Genomic DNA, 19120 nt, shown 5'->3' with positions numbered 1-19120 from the left:
CCCTGGAATTTACAACTAATTGAAAAACAATAACTCCACAAAGGACTCCCTGCACAGCAGACAGGCAAGACAAAGAGGCCCACTACTGAATTCACCTAAAGGTGGGCGAATCGCAGGAGCATGGAAGGAGGGAAGGGAGAAGTGTGGAGACGGAGCTGCACAGGCGCAGGACGCAGACCTAGCTCAATGCTCCAAGCTTGCTGCATCCCGGACTACTGCAGCTGCGGGAGAGGGAAGAACTCAGACTGCTAGGGCTCTGCTTACGGCCCACAGGGCTGAGGGGGCAGCATATAACACGGCTGAACCCAACGCTCACGGCAGAAACCTCGGAGAAAAGACTGAGGGAAGAAGGCTGAAAACAGTGGTTTAAGCCCTCACTGCTGAGCAGAGAACGGAAACCTTAGGCACTGAGACTAGCCGCCCCCACTCTACCCTCCCAGAGCTCGCCCCCACCTGCCCAGTGCTAGAAGTGGAACAGTAGCAGTGTCAGATGAAAAGAACAGAATATTTGCTGTTCTGAGAACTGTGGACCACAGACACAGATTTGCAGCCCAACTAGTTCCAGCAAAGGGGAGGGAGCTGTGGAAGCAGGACCGCTGTGGTCATGGTTGCCACCATTGCTCTGGGCCCTCTCACAACTCACCCCGCCCCTGGCCCCACGTATCTGGGCGGATCCCTGCAGCAGTAAATAGAACTGCTGAAACATACGGGCTCTGAATGTGGTGCAGGAAGAGCTTTGGAACTTCAAAAGCTCTCCGCATACCCACACAGAAACTGCGCCCTGTGACCCAGGCGAACTATTAACAGAGGAAAAGCCCGTCTCCCAGGGAATCCCCCGCCCCATTGTGTGAGAAGCTGGAATAGTGCAGAGAAAACATAGCACTACCGTGTGAGAGAGAAAAAAAGGGCTGCAGTCGGAGAAAAAATAAAACACTCTACCAACAAGTATTGGAAAACAAAAGAAAGACCTCTTCCTATCAACCTGCTGCAGAAGTCACTCCTGTAGATGTCTAGGAAGAGAAATAATAAATCAGTAATTGCCATGAATAACCAAGGCAACAAGACAGCTCAGAAAGAAAGTGAAAAGTCTCCAGAAAAGGAACTTAAAGACATGGAAATATGTGACTTAAACGACAGAGAATTCAAGATTGCAGTTCTGAAAAAACTCAACGAGATGCAAGAAAACATAGAAAGGCAGTTTAATGAACTCAGAAACACAAAGAACAACATGAACATTTTATGAAAGACATTGAAATTAAAAAAACAAACAAACAGAATTTCTGGAGATTAAGAACTCAATAGAAGAAATTAAGAATGAAATAACCAGCTTGGGTAGTAGAGTTGACCAGATGGAGGAAAGAATCAGTGACATTGAAGATAGAAACCTGGAAATTACACAGATGGAAGAAGAGACTTGAGACTTAAAAGAAATGAAAGAACTCTACAAAAACTTTCTGACTCCATCAGAAAGAACAATACAAGAATAATGGGCATACCAGAAGGAGAAGAAAGAGAGAAGGGAACAGAGAATACATTCAAACAAATTGTGGATGAGAACTTCCCAAACTTGTGAACAGAACTGGATCCTTGAATCCAAGAAGCAAATAGAACACCTAATTACCTCAATCCCAACAGGCCTTCTCCAAGGCACATTGTATTGAAGCTGTCTAAAATCAACGACAAAGAAAGAACACTCAAGGCAGCCAGTGAAAAGAAGACGATAACCTACAAAGGAAAGCCCATTAGATTATCATCAGATTTTTCAGCAGAAACTCTACAGGCCAGGAGGGAGTGGAACCAAATATTCAAACAATTGAAAGAGAGAAATTATGAGCCAAGAATAATATATCCAGCAAAGATATCCTTTAGATATGAAGGAGGAATAAAGACCTTTCCAGACATACAGAAGCTGAGGGAATTTTCTAATACACAACCTGCACTACGAGAAATACTAAAGGAGGCTATTCAACCACCATCAACAGGGACAATTTGTGGCAACCAAAAAATAAAAAAGGGGAGAGTAAAGGCCTGAACCGGAATATGGGAATGGAGAAAGTAAGTGTGCTGAAGAAAATGGAATACGTTAAATATCAAACTTTCTTTTACATAAACTTAACGGTAACCACACACAAAAAAATCCAGAACTGAAATATGCACTGTAATAAAAGAAGAAACAGAGGGAAACATCATAGAATACCACCACGCAGAAATAATAGACAACAACAAAAGGCAAAAAAACAATGGAGTCACAGCCTTACCAGAAAACTAAAGATAGAATGACAGGAAATCCTCACCTATCAATAATCACCCTAAATGTAAATGAACTGAACTCACCAATAAAAAGGCACAGAGTAGCAGATTGGATCAAAAAACTAAACCCAACCATATGCTGTCTCGAAGAGACACATCTCAGCTACAAGGACAAGCATAGACTCAAAGTGAAAGGGTGGAAATTGACACTCCAAGCAAATGGTACCCAGAGAAAATCAGGTGTAGCCATAATGATATCAGATGAAACAGACCTCAGGGTGAAAAAGATAACAAGAGACAAAGATAGACATTTCATTATGGTAAAGGGGACTATACAACAAGAAGACATAACAGTCATCAATATTTATGCCCCCAATCAGGGAGCACTGAAATATACCAAGCAACTACTAACAGAGCTAAAGGGAGAAATTGACCAAAACACAATTATACTAAGGGACTTAAATACATCATTGACAGCTATGGATAGATCATCCAAACAGAAAATCAATAACGAAATAGCAGCCCTAAATGACACATTAGATGAAATGGTCATCATTGACATATATAGAGCACTTCATCCTAAAACATCAGACTGTACATTCTTTTCGAGTGTACATGGAACATTCTCAAGGATAGACCATATATTGGGACATAAAATCAGCCTCAGCAAATTTAAGAAGATTGAAATCATACCAAGCATATTCTCTGATCACAAGGCTTTGAAATTGGATACCAACTGCAAAAAGAAAGCAGGAAAAAACACAAATACACGGAGATTAAACAACATACTTTTAAAGAATGACTGGGTCAAAGAAGAAATTAGAGGAGAGATCAAAAGATACATAGAAACAAATGACAGTGAAAATACATCCTACCAAAATTTTTGGGATGCAGCGAAAGCAGTTTTAAGAGGGAAATTTATATCATTACAGGCCTATCTCAAGAAACAAGAAAAATCCCAAATAAATAACCTCATGTTACACCTTAAAGAACTAGAAAAAGAAGAACAAGTGAAACCCAAGGTCAGCAGAAGGAAGGAAATAACAAAAATCAGAGCAGAACTAAATGAAATAGAGAACAAAAAGACAATAGAAAAAATTAATGTGACAAAGAGCTGGTTCTTTGAAAAGATTAACAAAATTGACAAACCCATGGCTAGACTCACTAAGATAAGAAGAGAGAAGACACTAATTAACAAAATCAGAAATGAAAAAGGGGAAGTTATCACGGACACCACAGAAATACAAAGGATCATCCAAGAATACTATGAAGGACTATATGCCACCAAATTCAATAACCTAGAAGAAATGGACAAGTTCTTAGAAACATGTAGCCTTCCAAGGCTGAACCATGAAGAACTGCAAAATCTAAACAGACCGATCACCAGTAACGAAATTGAATCAGTCATCAAAAACCTTCCCAAAAGCAAAAGTCCGGGACCAGATGGCTTCACTAGTGAATTCTACCAAACCTTCAAACAGGATCTATTACCAATCCTGCTCAAACTCTTCCAAAAAATTGAAGAAGAGACAGTACTCCCTAACTCATTTTATGAAGCCAACATTACCCTGATACCAAAACCTGGTAAGGACAACACAAAAAAAGAAAACTACAGACCCATATCTCTGATGAATACAGATGCAAAAATCCTAAACAAAATTCTAGCAAATCAAATACAACAATGCATTAAAAAGATTATTCATCACGACCAAATGGGGTTCATTCCCGGGGCACAAGGATGGTTCAACATCCACAAATCCATCAATGTGATATATCACATAAACAAAATAAAGGACAAAAATCATATGATTATATCAATTGATGCAGAAAAAGCATTTGACAAGATACAATATCCATTTATGATCAAAACACTTAATAAAATAGGTATAGAAGGAAAATACCTTAACATAATAAAGGCTATATATGACAAGCCCTCAGATAATCTCATAATTAATGGTGAAAAACTGAAGCCCTTTGCTCTATGTTCAGGAACACGACAGGGCTGTCCCCTATCACCTCTGCTTTTCAACATAGAGTTGGAAGTCCTCGCCAGAGCAATCAGGCAAGAGAAAGAAATAAAAGGCATCCAAATTGGGAATGAAGAAGTTAAATTATCACTCTTTGCAGATGACATGATGCTATATACAGAAAACCCTAAAGACTCCACCAAAAAGCCGTTAGAAACAATCAACGAATACAGTAAAGTTGCTGGCTACAAAATCAATGTACAAAAGTCCATTGCATTCCTATATACTAACAATGAAATCTCAGAAAAAGAAATACAAAAAACAATTCCTCTTGCAATTGCAGCAAAAAGAATAAAATACCTAGGAATAAACTTAACCAAGGATGTGAAGGACCTGTATGCTGAAAACTATAAGACATTTTTGAAAAAAATTGAAGAAGACACAAAGAAATGGAAAGACATTCTGTGCTCATGGATCGGAAGAATCAACATAGTTAAAATGTTCATATTACCCAAAGCAATATACAGATTTGATGCAATCCCTATCAAAATCCCAATGGCATTTTTAAAAGAAATAGAACAAAAAAATCATCAGATTTGTTTGGAACCACAAAACACCCCTAATAGCCAAAGCAATCTTAAGAAAAAAGAACAATACTGCAGGTATCACACTCCCTGACGTTAGCTTGTACTACAGGGCTACAATAATCAAAACAGCATAGTATCGGCAGAAAAACAGACACATAGACCAATGGAATAGAATTGAGAACCCAGAAATAAAACCACATAAATATGGAAACATAGTTTTTGACAAAGAAGCTAAAAACATACAATGGAGGAAAGACAGCCTCTTCAATAAATGGTGCTGGGAGAATTGGATAGCTACATGCAAAAGGATGAAACTGGACTGCTATCTGTCACCATCTACCAAAATTAATTCAAAATGGATCAAAGACTTAAGCATAAGACCTGACACAATAAACTGCACAGAAGAAAACATAGGTACTAAACTTATGGACCTTGGGTTCAAAGAGCATTTTATGAATTTGACTCCAAAGGCAATGGAATTAAAAGCTAAAATAAATGAATGGGACTATATGAAACTTAAAAGCTTCTGCACAGCAAAAGAAACCATCGACAAAATAAAGAGGCAACCAACTGAATGGGAGATTTTTGCAAACAGTGCCTCTGATAAGGGGCTAATATACAAGGAACTCATGAAGCTCAACAACAAAAAAATAAACAACCCAATTGAATAATGGGCAGAGGACCTGAAGAGACATTTCTCCAAAGAGGACATACAAATGGCAAATAGACATATGAAAAAATGCTCAACATCACTAATCATCAGAGAAATGCAAATAAAAACCACAATGAGATATCACCTCACCCCAGTCAGAATGGCTATCATCAACAAGACAAATAGTAACAAGTGTTGGAGACGCTGTGGAGAAAAAGGAACCCTCATACACTGTTGGTGGGAATGCAGACTGGTGCAGCCGCTATGGAAGGCAGTGTGGAGGTTCCTCAAAAAATTACGAATAGAATTACCATATGACCCAGCAATCCCTCTCCTGGGTATCTACCCAAAGAATTTGAAATCATTTATACATAATGACACGTGTGCTCCAATGTTCATTGCAGCTTTGTTTACGGTGGCCAAGACATGGAAACAAGCAAAATGTCCTTCAATAGATGAACGGATAAAGAAGTTGTGGTATATATACACAATGGAATACTATTCGGCGTTAAGGAAAGATGATACAGGAGCATTTGTGACAACATGGATGGATCTTGGGAGTATAATGCTAAGTGAAATAAGTCAGAGAGAAAAAGCAGAGAACCCCATGATTTCACTGATATGTGGTATATAAACCAAAAATAAGACAAACAAATGAGAAACAAAAACTCATAGACACAGACAATAGTTTAGTGGTTACCAGAGGGTAAGGCGGTCGGGGGTGGGAGATGAGAGTAAGGGAGATCAAATATATGGTGATGGAAGGAGAACTGACTCTGGGTGGTGAACACACAATGGGATTTATAGATGATGTAATACAGAATTGTACACCTGAAATCTATGTAATTTCACTAACAATTGTCACCCCAATAAATTTTTTTAAAAAGTCATTGGGTATTTTTACTGCTCTGATCATCTTATCCTGAAAGGCTGTTTCTGAAATATGTATTCCAGAATGCTGTTTTTAAGGTATATTTTGAGGAACGCCCAATGCTCAAATTCTAGAAGTATTAGATGAGGTTTATAAATGAACACAATAAGAGAACATTTCAAGTTTTGGTACTGAACATAGGTTAGCAGAAATAATACTGATTAATATCTCCAGCCAGACTTCTCTCCTAAGCATCAGAATCTTATGTCCAAACGCCCACTTGAAGCCTTGAACTTAGATATCTAATAGACATCTCACCCTTAACAGAGCCAAAGGCAACCATCTAATTCACTGCCACCTCACCTATACATACATACACACACACACACATCTGCTCCTCCCATCTGCCTGAATAATACCTCTCCCCTTCCAGCAGCTGAGGTAAAAATCGCGAAGTCATCGTTGACTCCCTCTTACATCTTATTTCAATCCAATAGGCATTCACATCAACTCAGCCTTCAGAATATGCCTAGAATCTGAATCTGACCCCTTCTCTCCATCTCCACTACCACATCTCTGACCCATCTCTTGCCTAAATTATTGCAAGTCTACTGGTCTCCTGGCTTCTGCCCTTGTTGCTCATATTCTCAAGTTAGTAGCCAGAGTGGTCCATTTAAAATGTAAGTTGTATCATGTTAGTCCCCAGTGCTTCCCATTTCATACTGGACAAAGTCCTAGCATGGCCTACAAGGTCCTACATGACCTGCCATCCCCCCGACCCCATCATATTACCGCTATGACCCTCTCTTCCTTGCTTTCCCCTTTGCTCACTGTGTTTCGGCCACCCTGTCATCTTGCCTTCGCTTGTATATTCCTGAGATGCTCCCACCAGACAGTTCTGTTTGGAGTACTCACCCCCAGGTAGCTGCATGGCCTACTGCTCACCTCCTGCAGGGCCCTATTCAAATGTCACTTTGCTGTTTCAAATTCCACCTCCTTATCCCCATTCCTCCGCATTTTCTTAATTTATTTCTCTGCTGTATTTTTATCCATGGTACTTATCACCATCTGACATACTTTATATTTTTTTCTTTGTAAACTCCATAAGGACAAAAACTTTGGTCTGTTCTGTTTTTCCATGGCTGAATCCCCAGTACCTAGGATAGCATCTGGCACAGAATAGATAATCAATAAATACTTATTGAATGAATGAATAATAAAGAGACAGGTTTAAAATTATTATATCTAGAATATTCTTTTTGACATTCCAGAGACTTTACAGAAGGACAGAGACATGATCCTTTTATATTTGAGCTCTACAAATCCTCCTTACCTTTCTCCTCCATTCCTTTGGTATTCCCGTTGATAGTCTGGCAACAGCCTTAAGAGCATCATACCACTGGGAACAAAGAAGAAATATTGGCAGAGTGATAACACTGACCTGGATAAGCACTTTTCAACCTTTTTTCCATCTTGATATCTGTAGACTATGATAAAATTTGTACAGCAGTGGGGTAAACAGTCAAAGCTTCTTTCGGCCAGATATGACTGGTCTAAGGACTGTGACTGCCCCAAGGCCCCCTTACGAAGCCTTAACACATCTGTGACCCACTTGCCATACTCACAGCATTGGGAAGTACTGGTTCAGAAATCAAAACATGTGCTATAGATTCAGAATAACAGATGTTTGGTTTCCGTAAATTTTTCTCACACTTGCACCATTAATAGAAAGTACAACATTTTTCATCGCAAGTATAAACCCAGGCCATTTGTAGCTTCATAAGCTATTTTATCTATAATTTTAAAAATTGACTGTCTTCTTACGCATATCAAAGTATATGCTAATTTTCCCACTTTGAAACTGAATCTCAGTGTACCCTTGTAAATACCCCCAAAGTAAGAGTATTTTCAAAACCAAAAATAAAGTTACCTGCTGAAAACCATTTTGACCTAAAGATGGCTCAATAGTGAACTTCAACTTTGTGTCAACTCCTAAAAGAAAAACACATAGGTAACAGTTATTTTGGGATAAAATAAGTTCTATCAAAAGTAAAACTTAACCTGATTCTACTGAATCATCATGAAATTTTTAAAGCATTTTTACTAAATTTTAGTCAACTTTGTTAAAAGAATACTGATTATTAAAATAGAAAAATATCCTATGACAACAGAATAGGGCTTTTTACATAGAATGGTGGTTTCCACAGCTGTCTGGAGTAGTGCACAAACAAAAACAAAAAATTACACCGTTCGCTTGGAGTCATACAGACCTCCACTCAACTTTGGTTCCTAGAGTCAAACAAATGATTCAACCTGTCTCGTTTCAATTCTTTATATTTAAAATCAAGAGAATAACATCTATCTCAGTAGTGTCATGATGATTAACTGTAAATCACTTAGCACAGTGTAATTAATATTTATGAAACTAAGGAAGATAATTCTCTAGTTATAGAATTTGTTTTCTAGGACTCTTGTATGGATTAAATCTATTAAGAAAACTTCTGTGGAATATCAAAAGTTATAAAAATAATGTCATGCCTTCCCACTTATGGAATCCTTAACAATCCTATTTGGAAATTTTCATATATCTTTAAATTCTTCTTGACAGACTTTGTTACTGAAGATAAAAGTTTGTGTTTTAAATTATAGACTCCAAGCTATAAATATAACTGATCTCTAATTTTGTCACCTATGACTTTAGAAAAACTTCTTGTTTCAACTCCCAAATCTATAGACTAGAAGTAAATAAATATGAGAATATACAAAGACTACATGCTTAATACTTATAGTGGGCATTTATGCAGCATTCCATTGTCGAAGTGTGTGCTGTTCAGGTGAAATCAAATGACAATTTTTATTCCCACTTAAATTCTATTTTTAAAACAACGTAATCAAATCTAAAAATGCAACATATCCTTTTCTTACAATTTCAAAATCAATGAAATGACATTTTAAATCACGTTCTAAAAGAAAGACTTATTACTTAAAAGTTCAAGGACCAAGATATACCAAACATTATCAAGAACATTCAGTTTTACAATGTATGATTGTCATTTATGATAACATTTTTGCTTCTAAGATGTTGACTGCAATTAGGCATACTTGAAACCTCTCCCCAACTTCCACTACTTAGGGGCTAATATGTGGAATAGAAACAATCTTCAGAACTTGTAAAATTATAATAATAAAGTAGACTTGTCATTTTAAAAACATGTATATGGAATCAAGAAGCTGGAACGAGATGTGTCTGATTTGCCCAAGCCCGTCAGAGTATGCAGAGGCCCTTCTCCAGTCCTGTGACTTTACAGGAGTTGGGTCCCAGATTTCTGAAGTCAAGCTGTGGCAGAGAATCCCAAGATACTTCTTTTCAAAGCTTCAGGGCCGAAACCATACTCTGCCTAGATAGAGAAGGTTTTCTTCCCGAAGATCTGTTAAGTACCCCCGCGGATTCTCATCACTATGAGTTGGTGTAAATGAAGCCTGGCCTCAATGCAGTCAGTGCAAGGATGCGATGGTCCCAAGAGTGCCTCCAGCTGGAGCGCAGGATTTAAGGCAGGAAGAAACCGCTCGCGTGAGGGTGCTGTCCAGTCCCAGGGTGCTGAATGGAGGAGCGCAGGTCGTGACGTTTGCTTTATTATAACAAAGACCAGGAAATTCCGTCCTGCGCTGAATTTTTGCTACCGACCTAAAAGCCCCGGATTCCCTGTGTGTATAACCGAATATGCTCCCTTGACTTTTTCAGAACACCTGCTGGGCATCCTGCCGATGGCTCTGCTGTGCGGAAACCTGGCTGCGTTAGTCAAAACCACAACTATTTTCTCCTGATCAAAAATGAGTCACAGGATTTCACTGGAATTGATCATTCGCTGCCTGCATGCAGAAGCTGAAATCAGGTCACTTTCACCTCTTTTCTTCTAACTGAATAAGGGAGGGGAGAAGGTTTATGTTTCATCTGATAATCACAGCTGTTCCGGATTCAGAAATACAAACCACTTTTAACGTGGAAAGGAGATTTTTTTTTTAAGGGTGAAGGAAGGTGGTGAATAAATACTAGAGTCTCTGCAACTAGACACTTCCTTGGGGAGAAAAACAAAGGAACCACGAGGTTCGGAAAGGCAGCCACGCGTTCTGTCCTTTGGGGCTCAGTGTCTCGGCAGATTCTCCCCTACAGCCTCAGGATAGCAGGTCCCCGAAGGCGCTGGGGGGCGGGGGGGGGCGGGGGGAGGACGAACCTGCCGGGAACCCAGATGATCCCACTCCAGGGCCAGGGGAGCGCTAAGCCGGTGTGAGTACAGCCGGCTCCCTCTGCGGCCACCCTAGCCAGCAAGCTCGGAGCCCATAAAACCCCGGGGAGGGATGCCGGGGGTGGAGTAGACGCAGAGTTATGCAGCCTGGAGAAGCAGATATGTGTAAACACATGCTGAAAGCAAAAGGGGCCTAGCCTAGGACAGCCAAGCGCACTCCCGTCCTTTACCTATAAGAAAGGGTCTCTCGGCTGCAGGAGTGTTTCCTGCCTGCTACCCACCCGGACACACAAATTAGAGGCTCCGGGCGAGCTGACCCCCAGGCATTCATGCAGCAGACACCGTCCGTAAAACGTCCCCAATTTTTCCTTAGCAGCTGCTGCCTTCCCCTGAGACCCCAAGTATCAACCCTGTGCCTTTCTCCGCCTCACACACCTCTTTCAAGGTCTGGCTTCACGTGAAGCCGAAGCACAATTGGTTGTGCGGCCTGTGATAGCCCCGGCAGGCGCCAGCACTTCCCCAGCTCCGGGCACCAACGGGGCGGGCCCGTGCACAGGCCGCGGGGAGGGGGCCCTGGAGCAGCCGGCGGAGCAGAGGGTCCTCCCCGCCTCAGAGGCCGCCGACCCGCGCCAGGCCCCGGTCCGCGCTCTGCCCTCCCAGGCCGCCCCAGGCCCGCCTGCGCCAAGCCGTGCTGCCCCAACCCGGGAGGCCCGCGGAGTCCAGCTCCAGCAGAGGCGGAGCAGTACCAGTCCCCGGCGCCACGCTACTTTCCAGTGCCCCATCTGCAGCCCCAGGTCCTCACCCGGCTCCAGAGTGCACAGCAGCCGGGGCGCGGTCCGGGAAATGCAGCTTCGCTTCTTGAGGACATTGCTCAGGATGGTGCCCACACCGCCACCGCCGCCGCCGCCACCGCCACCCTGCCGCTTCAGGCATCTCCCTCCGCGCCGCAGGGAGCCGGTCAGCTTGTCCTGTCGCATCCGGGAGCGCCCGGAGCTCCAGGGCAGCCGCCGTCCGCCTGGGTCACCCCCTGCCCCCCTGGCTTCGCGCGAGTGGCTCCGCGAGTCGGGTCAGTCCAGGGTCCCTCCCGAGCAGCGAGAGTGCGGCTGGCGCTCGGGGGTCGAGGGGACCTGGCCGCGGATCGCAGGGGCCGGCGGGCATCTGCAGTGCGGAGCCTGCACAGCTGAGGCAGGAGAGCGCTTGGGGCGGGGAGGGGGGCGGGAGCGAGTGAGCGCGGAGGGGAAGGCGGCGCTCCCGCCCCCAATCCCGCATCACCGCGCAGGCAGGCGGGGCGGCTCCCGGCACCCGCGCCCGCGAGTCTGGAGCCGACGGGTGAGCAACTGCACTAGGGACCAGAAGCTGCGACAGAGATTTGCGCGCTTCTCGCAACACCGGGAGGGGTTGGAGGGGGCACCGAGGGGAGCAAGTCTCAAATGCAGAACACCCTCGAGAGATGCGAGCGCCCGCTTCATCTGAGGAACCTCCAAAGGGACGGTCAGCGGACCGACCGCAGGACCAATCTGGCGACGCAGCAGAGAAGCTGGCAGATGGCGAAGCTTCATCCCAAATTGTTAAACTCTTTCCTGGCAGCTTAGAGAAGCATGGCGAGCACGTAAAAAAAAAAAAAAAGAAAAAAAAAAAACGAATAATAATGGTTGTTTCTCTTGGAAGAATGGGCTTCAAGAAACAAGAAGTGTGCCCATTTAAAAGCAGTTTTTTTTTAATTTAAAAAAGTGCTTCCTCATCTCTCCAGCCAGACACCTGACTCAGTAGTTCAGAACTAGTAGCTAGAATTACTGTTAAAAAAAAAAAAAGTCACTCTTAAACTACGATATTCACCAATGGAATATTAAAATATTAATCATAAAAATGAACGAGGAATAAAGAAGGAAAAGATGTGGGGGGGGGAGAAATACGAAGATATTTGTGTTTGCTAACATTTAGTAAAAGAACACTAGATGGATAAACCAAAAACTAATTAGAGTATTTATGTAGGAAAGAGTAGTGTGGAAGAGGCAGGAACAGAAAATAGACTTCTCGGGATGTGCCTTACATAGTTTTGACTATGGAATAACATGTTATAGTAATAGCATTCATACATTAAATTTTAAAAATCCTAAAAAATTGGTACTGAATGGAAACAAATGAACCTAATGGAGTACCTCTTCGATGGCAAAAGAACACAGAAAAGGCAAGGAGAGCTGCAACAAAAATCTTAGAATTCATTCAGTAGCATTATTGTCATTACTAATATTGGCTTTGTTTTTCAAATTATTATACCATAAGCAAATCATTATGCTAATGTCAAAAGGAACTAAGATGATTTCAGCGTAACAGAAATACAACATGTACAATCAAAGAAATTAAGTTTTTCTTAAATTCTGCAATAGTATATTTAAGTTGGAAATGCTAGTGTGAACTCATCTTTTTTCCTTTAGAAATACATACATATCCACGGAAGAAGTTTAAAAGTAAGGACAACCCAACAGCAATGTACATCCTCCAGCCTTCAGACTGTGGTCTCTAAAAACCACTTCCCACTAAAAGGAACCAAGGGCCCCTTTGAGGTGTAACTGATTCCAGATCTGGGCCAGAAAAAGTACAAGATGAGCCCGAAACATCTTCATGAGCTCAGGAAGGAAGGAAATGCTCCAAAACCAACAGGGTCATCTCAAAAGGACCCAGGAGCCACATGAATAGGCTTGTACTGGCCAAAGACAAAACAATTTGAGCATCGAAAACAGTGGCTGTTACTGATTGAAAACTACTGAATAATTTTTAAATGCATTCCTAATGATATTCTGAAAGAGCAAAAGAAGTCATCCTTATGACTCTGGCATACTTATTTTGTAATCAGTATATTCTGGGCTTTGTGAAGTGTCCCCAGAATTGGAGGACAATGTCAGAAATGATACAACTCTACACTTGAAATATACATTTCATATATAAGAATCTGTTAAAAACAGATTAGTTACTCTGCAAATGTAAACCAGGCTGATAAGGGATATGTAAACTATCCAGTTTTGCCTGCTTGACTTAGGTAAAGATGCTTTGAAAAAGGCAGTAATCTGCCTCATCACTGCAGAAGATGATGTCATTGTTTAACCTGGTCACAATTAACTGTTAGGCTTAGGTTTTACACCAAGTTCACGGACAGAAATCTACCTTTCGTCAGCCTGATACTTTTATAGTTTCAGTACATGTTTGTTTTCCTTTAGCTTTCTCTTAATTTTAATAAGATGACCACTCACTCTTCCAGCCCATCCCAGCTGTGCTGAGTATAATAGAAAGAGGTCTGATGTTTGACCATTCCTTTAGAGGGCACAACAGGCCCTTGGGGGTAAAACAGGTGATGAATATCCAGAATCAAAGGCAGAGAACTAGAAGGACAGGGGAAAGCCAGGAGAGCAAGCTGGTAACTGCACGTACAGTCTTGTCGTCCAGAGTTCTCATCTGCTCAAACCTGAGAGGGTTTTGTGTTCTGTTTTAACAAGCAAGGCTATTCACGCTCAGTTGCCAGCACTGACTGGGTCAGCAGGAAAGACAGCCCCAGCAGCCAAGAGGAGGAGACATGCGCTCTGATCTAGAACACCGCCTCTAGAGCGCAGAGAAGGACATCCAGCTCCCAGGGCTGGCTCATATATGCCACTCAGACCGTCTGGCTCCCTTTGGCTCTGACTCCACGATCACCATGTACACTTTTGATTGTCATTTCGCTTCCCATGGAGACTTTGCCACAGAGAGAACGTACTGACCAGTTAACGTAAGTCCATACCATTGAGTTCACCCAACTCTCATTGAGCTGAAGAAATCAAATTCCTGGACTGGCAAACCTGAAGCCTTCGATCCTAGCCTGCCAACCCACAAGGCCTCTCTCTGAAGCTCTTCTTCAGTTACAGTACCTTTTTTTTTTTTTTTTTTTGCTAGTAGTGACAGAGCTGGTTTACTTTCAAGACCAAAATTCTATTTCACCTCTCAGATTTATTGTAGGGAAAAACTGACTCTGTTACAAGAAAAGAAAAAAGCCTCCTTGAAAACTTTCCATTCTAAACTACATAGAAGTTGAAACCAGTGAAAGAAAGAAAATTATCTGAAGAGTTTCTACTGTTATAGCAATAAATAGTGAGGAAATTAAATAATATTATTTCATTTACATTGGAGAGGAAAACCGAGACTGCCAACTTTTATAGCTAACATAGTTAAATGAGCACTAAAATACAATGCTCTAAAAGCAGCGTGGCACAAGCCTACTGTTATATTTATTGTATGAGTCATCGTTTCTTATTCATTTCTGGAATATCATTTTCAAAAAGCAAAAGATGTCATCTGAAGTCAACTTGCAGAGGAAATAATGCAAGTTGTTTCAGGATCTCAGCTGGTGAGATTTCTAGCCAGGCCAACTTACCATCACGCTTTACGCCATAACTGATATCAGTAAGTTCATGTTTGTGAGCAAATCGTACCTTGGCATGGTCCAGAACAATTACGTTTTAAGCTGAATTTGGGAAAAGGAAGGCTCAATGAAAACTTCACATTGGATGAGAATCTGTTACTTAGCATGTTAAAGAAAATGACTGCTTTGAGAAAACACCCCGAATGTCCTAGAGAGTCCAATACCCACAGAACGTCCCCAGAGATGCAAGATCCCAGGTGGAAACAAGGAGGTAGGGATCTTCAGGCCTATGGTCGGGGAGTGAGGCTTCCTTGAGAGCAAACTATTCCTTTAACGGGGGAAGGGGGAAGAAGCGAGAAGAAAGAGAAAGCCCCACATAAGTAATAAAAGCTATGCCCCAGTGGCTTCCAGAAGGGATTCAGGTCTGGGACTTCTGTGATTTCCTGATGCTTCTATTTTTGTGTAACAGTAAAATCTTAAAATAAAAAGGGCCTACGTGCTTACCTTCAGGGACTGAACAGAACTAGTGGTGACAATTACCAAGAGAAAAAGCCCTGGCAGCAGGCTGTGAGAAGAGAGAAAAAGCACAGGGAGCCGGTCTGCTCTGAAGAAGTGGACCTGGAACTCATCCTCACAGCTGCAGCTCCCTGGCAGTTGTCCATGTGCACCTGAGTCTCTGAGAGTCAGAAGAGATCTTACCAGATAACAGGTCTAGTGCAATCTCCCACTGGGCAGGAGATGGGTACATCATTGCACTTGTGCTAGTAGAAGGAGTGGGAGTCTGATTCTCCTCTCTGCTCTCCCTGCAATTTTTGAAGGTCTGTGAGCAACTCTTGAATAATAAAAGTAGTACCTCCTAAACGGACAGTAATTGTGGCCAGCACCATAAGAAGTTAACACTCTCCTCAGACCTAAAAGTCGGGCCTGAATAAGTAGTTCCTTCAATTCATTATCCAGGATGGAGCCCACATACTATGAGCTCATAGTGACAAGCATCATAACCATTTTCCTCTCATAAAAGAGACATAGAGTCAGGGCAGCAGAAAGAAATTGAGGGGGAGGAAAAAGACATTACAATTATCTGACACATCCCATTATGTACACAAGACATTTTTTGTATGTGATTTTCTCCTCTTACTCATAAAAATCTATTTCTCTATTTAAGTACAGGCATCCTTGAAGACAATCAGGTGTGTCTTTTATATTTTATTTCAAAGAAAGGATTCTGTCAAGCATGGAACAGAGAGGCCTTGAAATTCCAACACCAAATCCCACTCGGCACCATCTTCTACTTCCTGACAGTCCCATTTATGCTTCCACAGGACCATCCCCTTTAATCAGATATTTTCAAAAGCAAAACCACCCCTAACACTCCCTCCAAATACACTCAAATAGTTTGGATGAAGTATTTTAAGAATAACCACTTTTACTTACAGACCAGAAATTTTTAAGTTAAAAACTTAGCTAATATCATAATTTAATTCACAGCTGGAGTGGAAGTCCCCTTTCACTGCACCATACTTGAAATGTGCTTAAAACCCTGTGGCCAGGCCCATGTAACCTGAAATTCATAGCTAACCCAAGATTTTAAAAATCGTCATATAAGTCTTCTTGGCGTGTTATTTTCTGTGAAGTATTTTCTTGCCTCAAAGTAACTGAAATTGATTCAATACCACTTGAGGTAGGTTTATGTTGACCACATAAAGACATCTGTATATTTCTTTTATTTATTCATTCATTCATGAATGAAGTAAACATGTATTCATCAACTGTTCTGGAAAAGGTATTGTGCTACTTATGGCCTACGAGAAATAAAAGTGTGAATTCAGTACACTCTCTACCTGCAAGAAGCTTATAATTTACTGAAGGCAAAACAAACGGATGGTGATAGGACAGCGCGAAAGATTCATGTACTTACTCTGTGAGGACTTGGAGGGATACCATTATCTCTACCTCCTCCTAAGTATCGTATATTCCAGTGTTTTCCCAGAGCTTTAGGTCATTGAACTATTCAATGTCACCTGGAAGCAGGCCAAGGACAAAGGTCATCTGTGTTCATCTTATAATTGGAGTATTCACAATTTAACTAGCTTCAATTTCCCATCCTTTTACACCCAGGCATTCTGAGATTCTTCTGACCCAGTCAAGGGATAGGAAAGGAGAGGTTTCTCTGACCTATTGATGCAAATTCCCAGAGAGAAGGGCGATGCCTTTGAAAAGAATATGTTTAATTTTGATGGTGAGAAGAGAGAAGTATTAGGAAGAGGAGAGAGATTAGAATCAATATTAATGTTGGCTTCAGCAGCCTGGAAGCCTTAGATCCCCCAGCTGGGCTCATTCGGAAGAGAAGACATAGCACATGTGAACTGCTAAGGGAGTGAGTGTGTGAAAGCACACGGGCACTGCAGGAGGCAGTGTGTGTGTCAGAATAGTGCCAGCTACGGAGACAGTGTATCCTTGGAAATGATCATATACAAGGTTGGACAATTAAGTTCACGAACTCATCCTAGACAAAGTGCTACATACCTCATTGCTGAATATCACTACGGTCACCTTCAAAGTACTCCCCTGGGGAAGCTGTGTACCAACACCAGCGCCTAGTCCACCCTTCAAAGCACTTTTGGAACTATTTTTCTCGAATGGCCATCAGAGCTGTCATCGTATTACCTTTGATGTCCTGAATGTCATCAAAATGTCTTCCTTTCAATATTTCCTTTATCTTTGGGTAAAGAAAGAAGTCACTGGGGGCCAGAGCAGGGAGGGTGTTCCAATACAGTTATTTGTTTACTGGCTAAAAACTCCCTCACAGGCAGTGCTCTGTGAGCTGGTGCATTGTCGTGATGCAAGAGTCATGCATTGTTGGTGAAAAGTTCAGGTCATCTAGCTTATTCACGCAGCCTTTTCAGCACTTCCAAATAGTCAACTTGGTTAACTGTCTGTCCAGTTGGTACAAATTCATAATGAATAATCCCTCTGATATAAAACAGGTTAGCAACGTCGCTGCAAAAAGTTCACAAACTTAATTGTCCCACCTCGTATGTGTTCTAGTTTTTAAAAGTCAACGTAAAGTTTTGGTAATAAAGACAAACTCCTAAGGAAGCAGACAGCTCTTAATAAACCCACTTTCTATGTATTCCTTCTCTTCTAGAAGCAATGTAAGTGTGGCCTATTGTACTTGTGCACCTCACACAGCAGTGCTGCCCCTTTAATTTCCACTGGCTTTAGTCCTGGCTTACTTCCAGTGTCACAGGCAGTACGTCAATCTGGCCTCGTGCCAGCAACAATCAGATATGCCAGTTCTTAGAGAGGGAAAGATTATATCTAAAAAGAGTTACTTCTGGTTTCTCTAAATTTTAAGCCTTCCCAATACTTGAAAACCAAGTCCCACAGTATATTTTAGGAACATTCAAAAATTTTTTCTAACGCAAGACCTGATATAGAGGAAGCACTCAGTAAGTGTTTTTTTAATTGCATCTATGACACACAAAGAATATCAGATTGGGATCCTGGTGACTAGATATTTAAAAATGGTACCTGCCTTAACACCTGTATTCCATATGCCACACTTCTACTCCCACACCACATTCATCTATGCCCTTGAATTATTTATAGGCAGACCTTTTCCTTTCAATAGATGATAAACTCCTTTGAGCACAGGTACTAAGGTTTATGCATTGCTGTATCTCTCCCCTCTCCTGCCGGCAGCTAACACATTGGACACTCAACACATGAACGTTAAAAATAAATAACATCGGGCCTGCCAGGTGGCTCAGGCGGTTACATACAGCTCCATGCTCCTAACTCCTAACGCTGCCGGTTTGATTCCCACATGGGCCAATGGGCTCTCAACCACAAGGTTGCCAGTTCAATTCCTCGAGTTCCACAAGGGATGGTGGACAGCGCTCCCTGCAACTAAGACTGAACATGGCACCTTGAGCTGAGCTGCTGCTGAGTGGAGCACGTCCTCTCAACCACAAAGGTTACCGGTTCGAATCCCGCAAGGGATGGTGGACTGCGCCCCCTGCAACTAGCAACAGCAACTGGACCTGGAGCTGAGCTGCGCCCTCCACAACTAAGACTGAAAGGACAACAACTTGACTTGGAAAAAAAGTCCTGGAAGTACACACTGTTCCCCAATAAAGTCCTGTTCCCCTTCTCC

General features: G+C 41.9%; 1 protein-coding gene across 1 annotated transcript in view; it reads right to left on the bottom strand.

Annotated features, from left to right (window-relative positions):
• TBC1D30 (TBC1 domain family member 30) overlaps positions 1-11676 on the bottom strand; it is a 46401-nt gene extending 34725 nt beyond the window's left edge. Inside the window, exons 1-3 of the mRNA XM_081061065.1 lie at positions 11374-11676; positions 8258-8319; positions 7661-7726 (exon numbers count right to left, since the gene is read on the bottom strand). Coding sequence (XP_080917191.1) covers positions 7661-7726; positions 8258-8319; positions 11374-11548 — 303 coding nt within the window. The 5' untranslated portion in view covers positions 11549-11676. The remainder of the gene's footprint in view (positions 1-7660; positions 7727-8257; positions 8320-11373) is intronic.
• Between the last annotated feature and the right edge of the window lie 7444 nt (positions 11677-19120).

Source organism: Rhinolophus hipposideros (genome assembly GCF_964194185.1).
Source record: "Rhinolophus hipposideros genome assembly, chromosome: 9".
Classification (NCBI taxonomy): domain Eukaryota; kingdom Metazoa; phylum Chordata; class Mammalia; order Chiroptera; family Rhinolophidae; genus Rhinolophus; species Rhinolophus hipposideros.
Note: the sequence above shows the minus strand (reverse complement) of the source record. Positions and strands in the feature narration are given on the sequence as shown.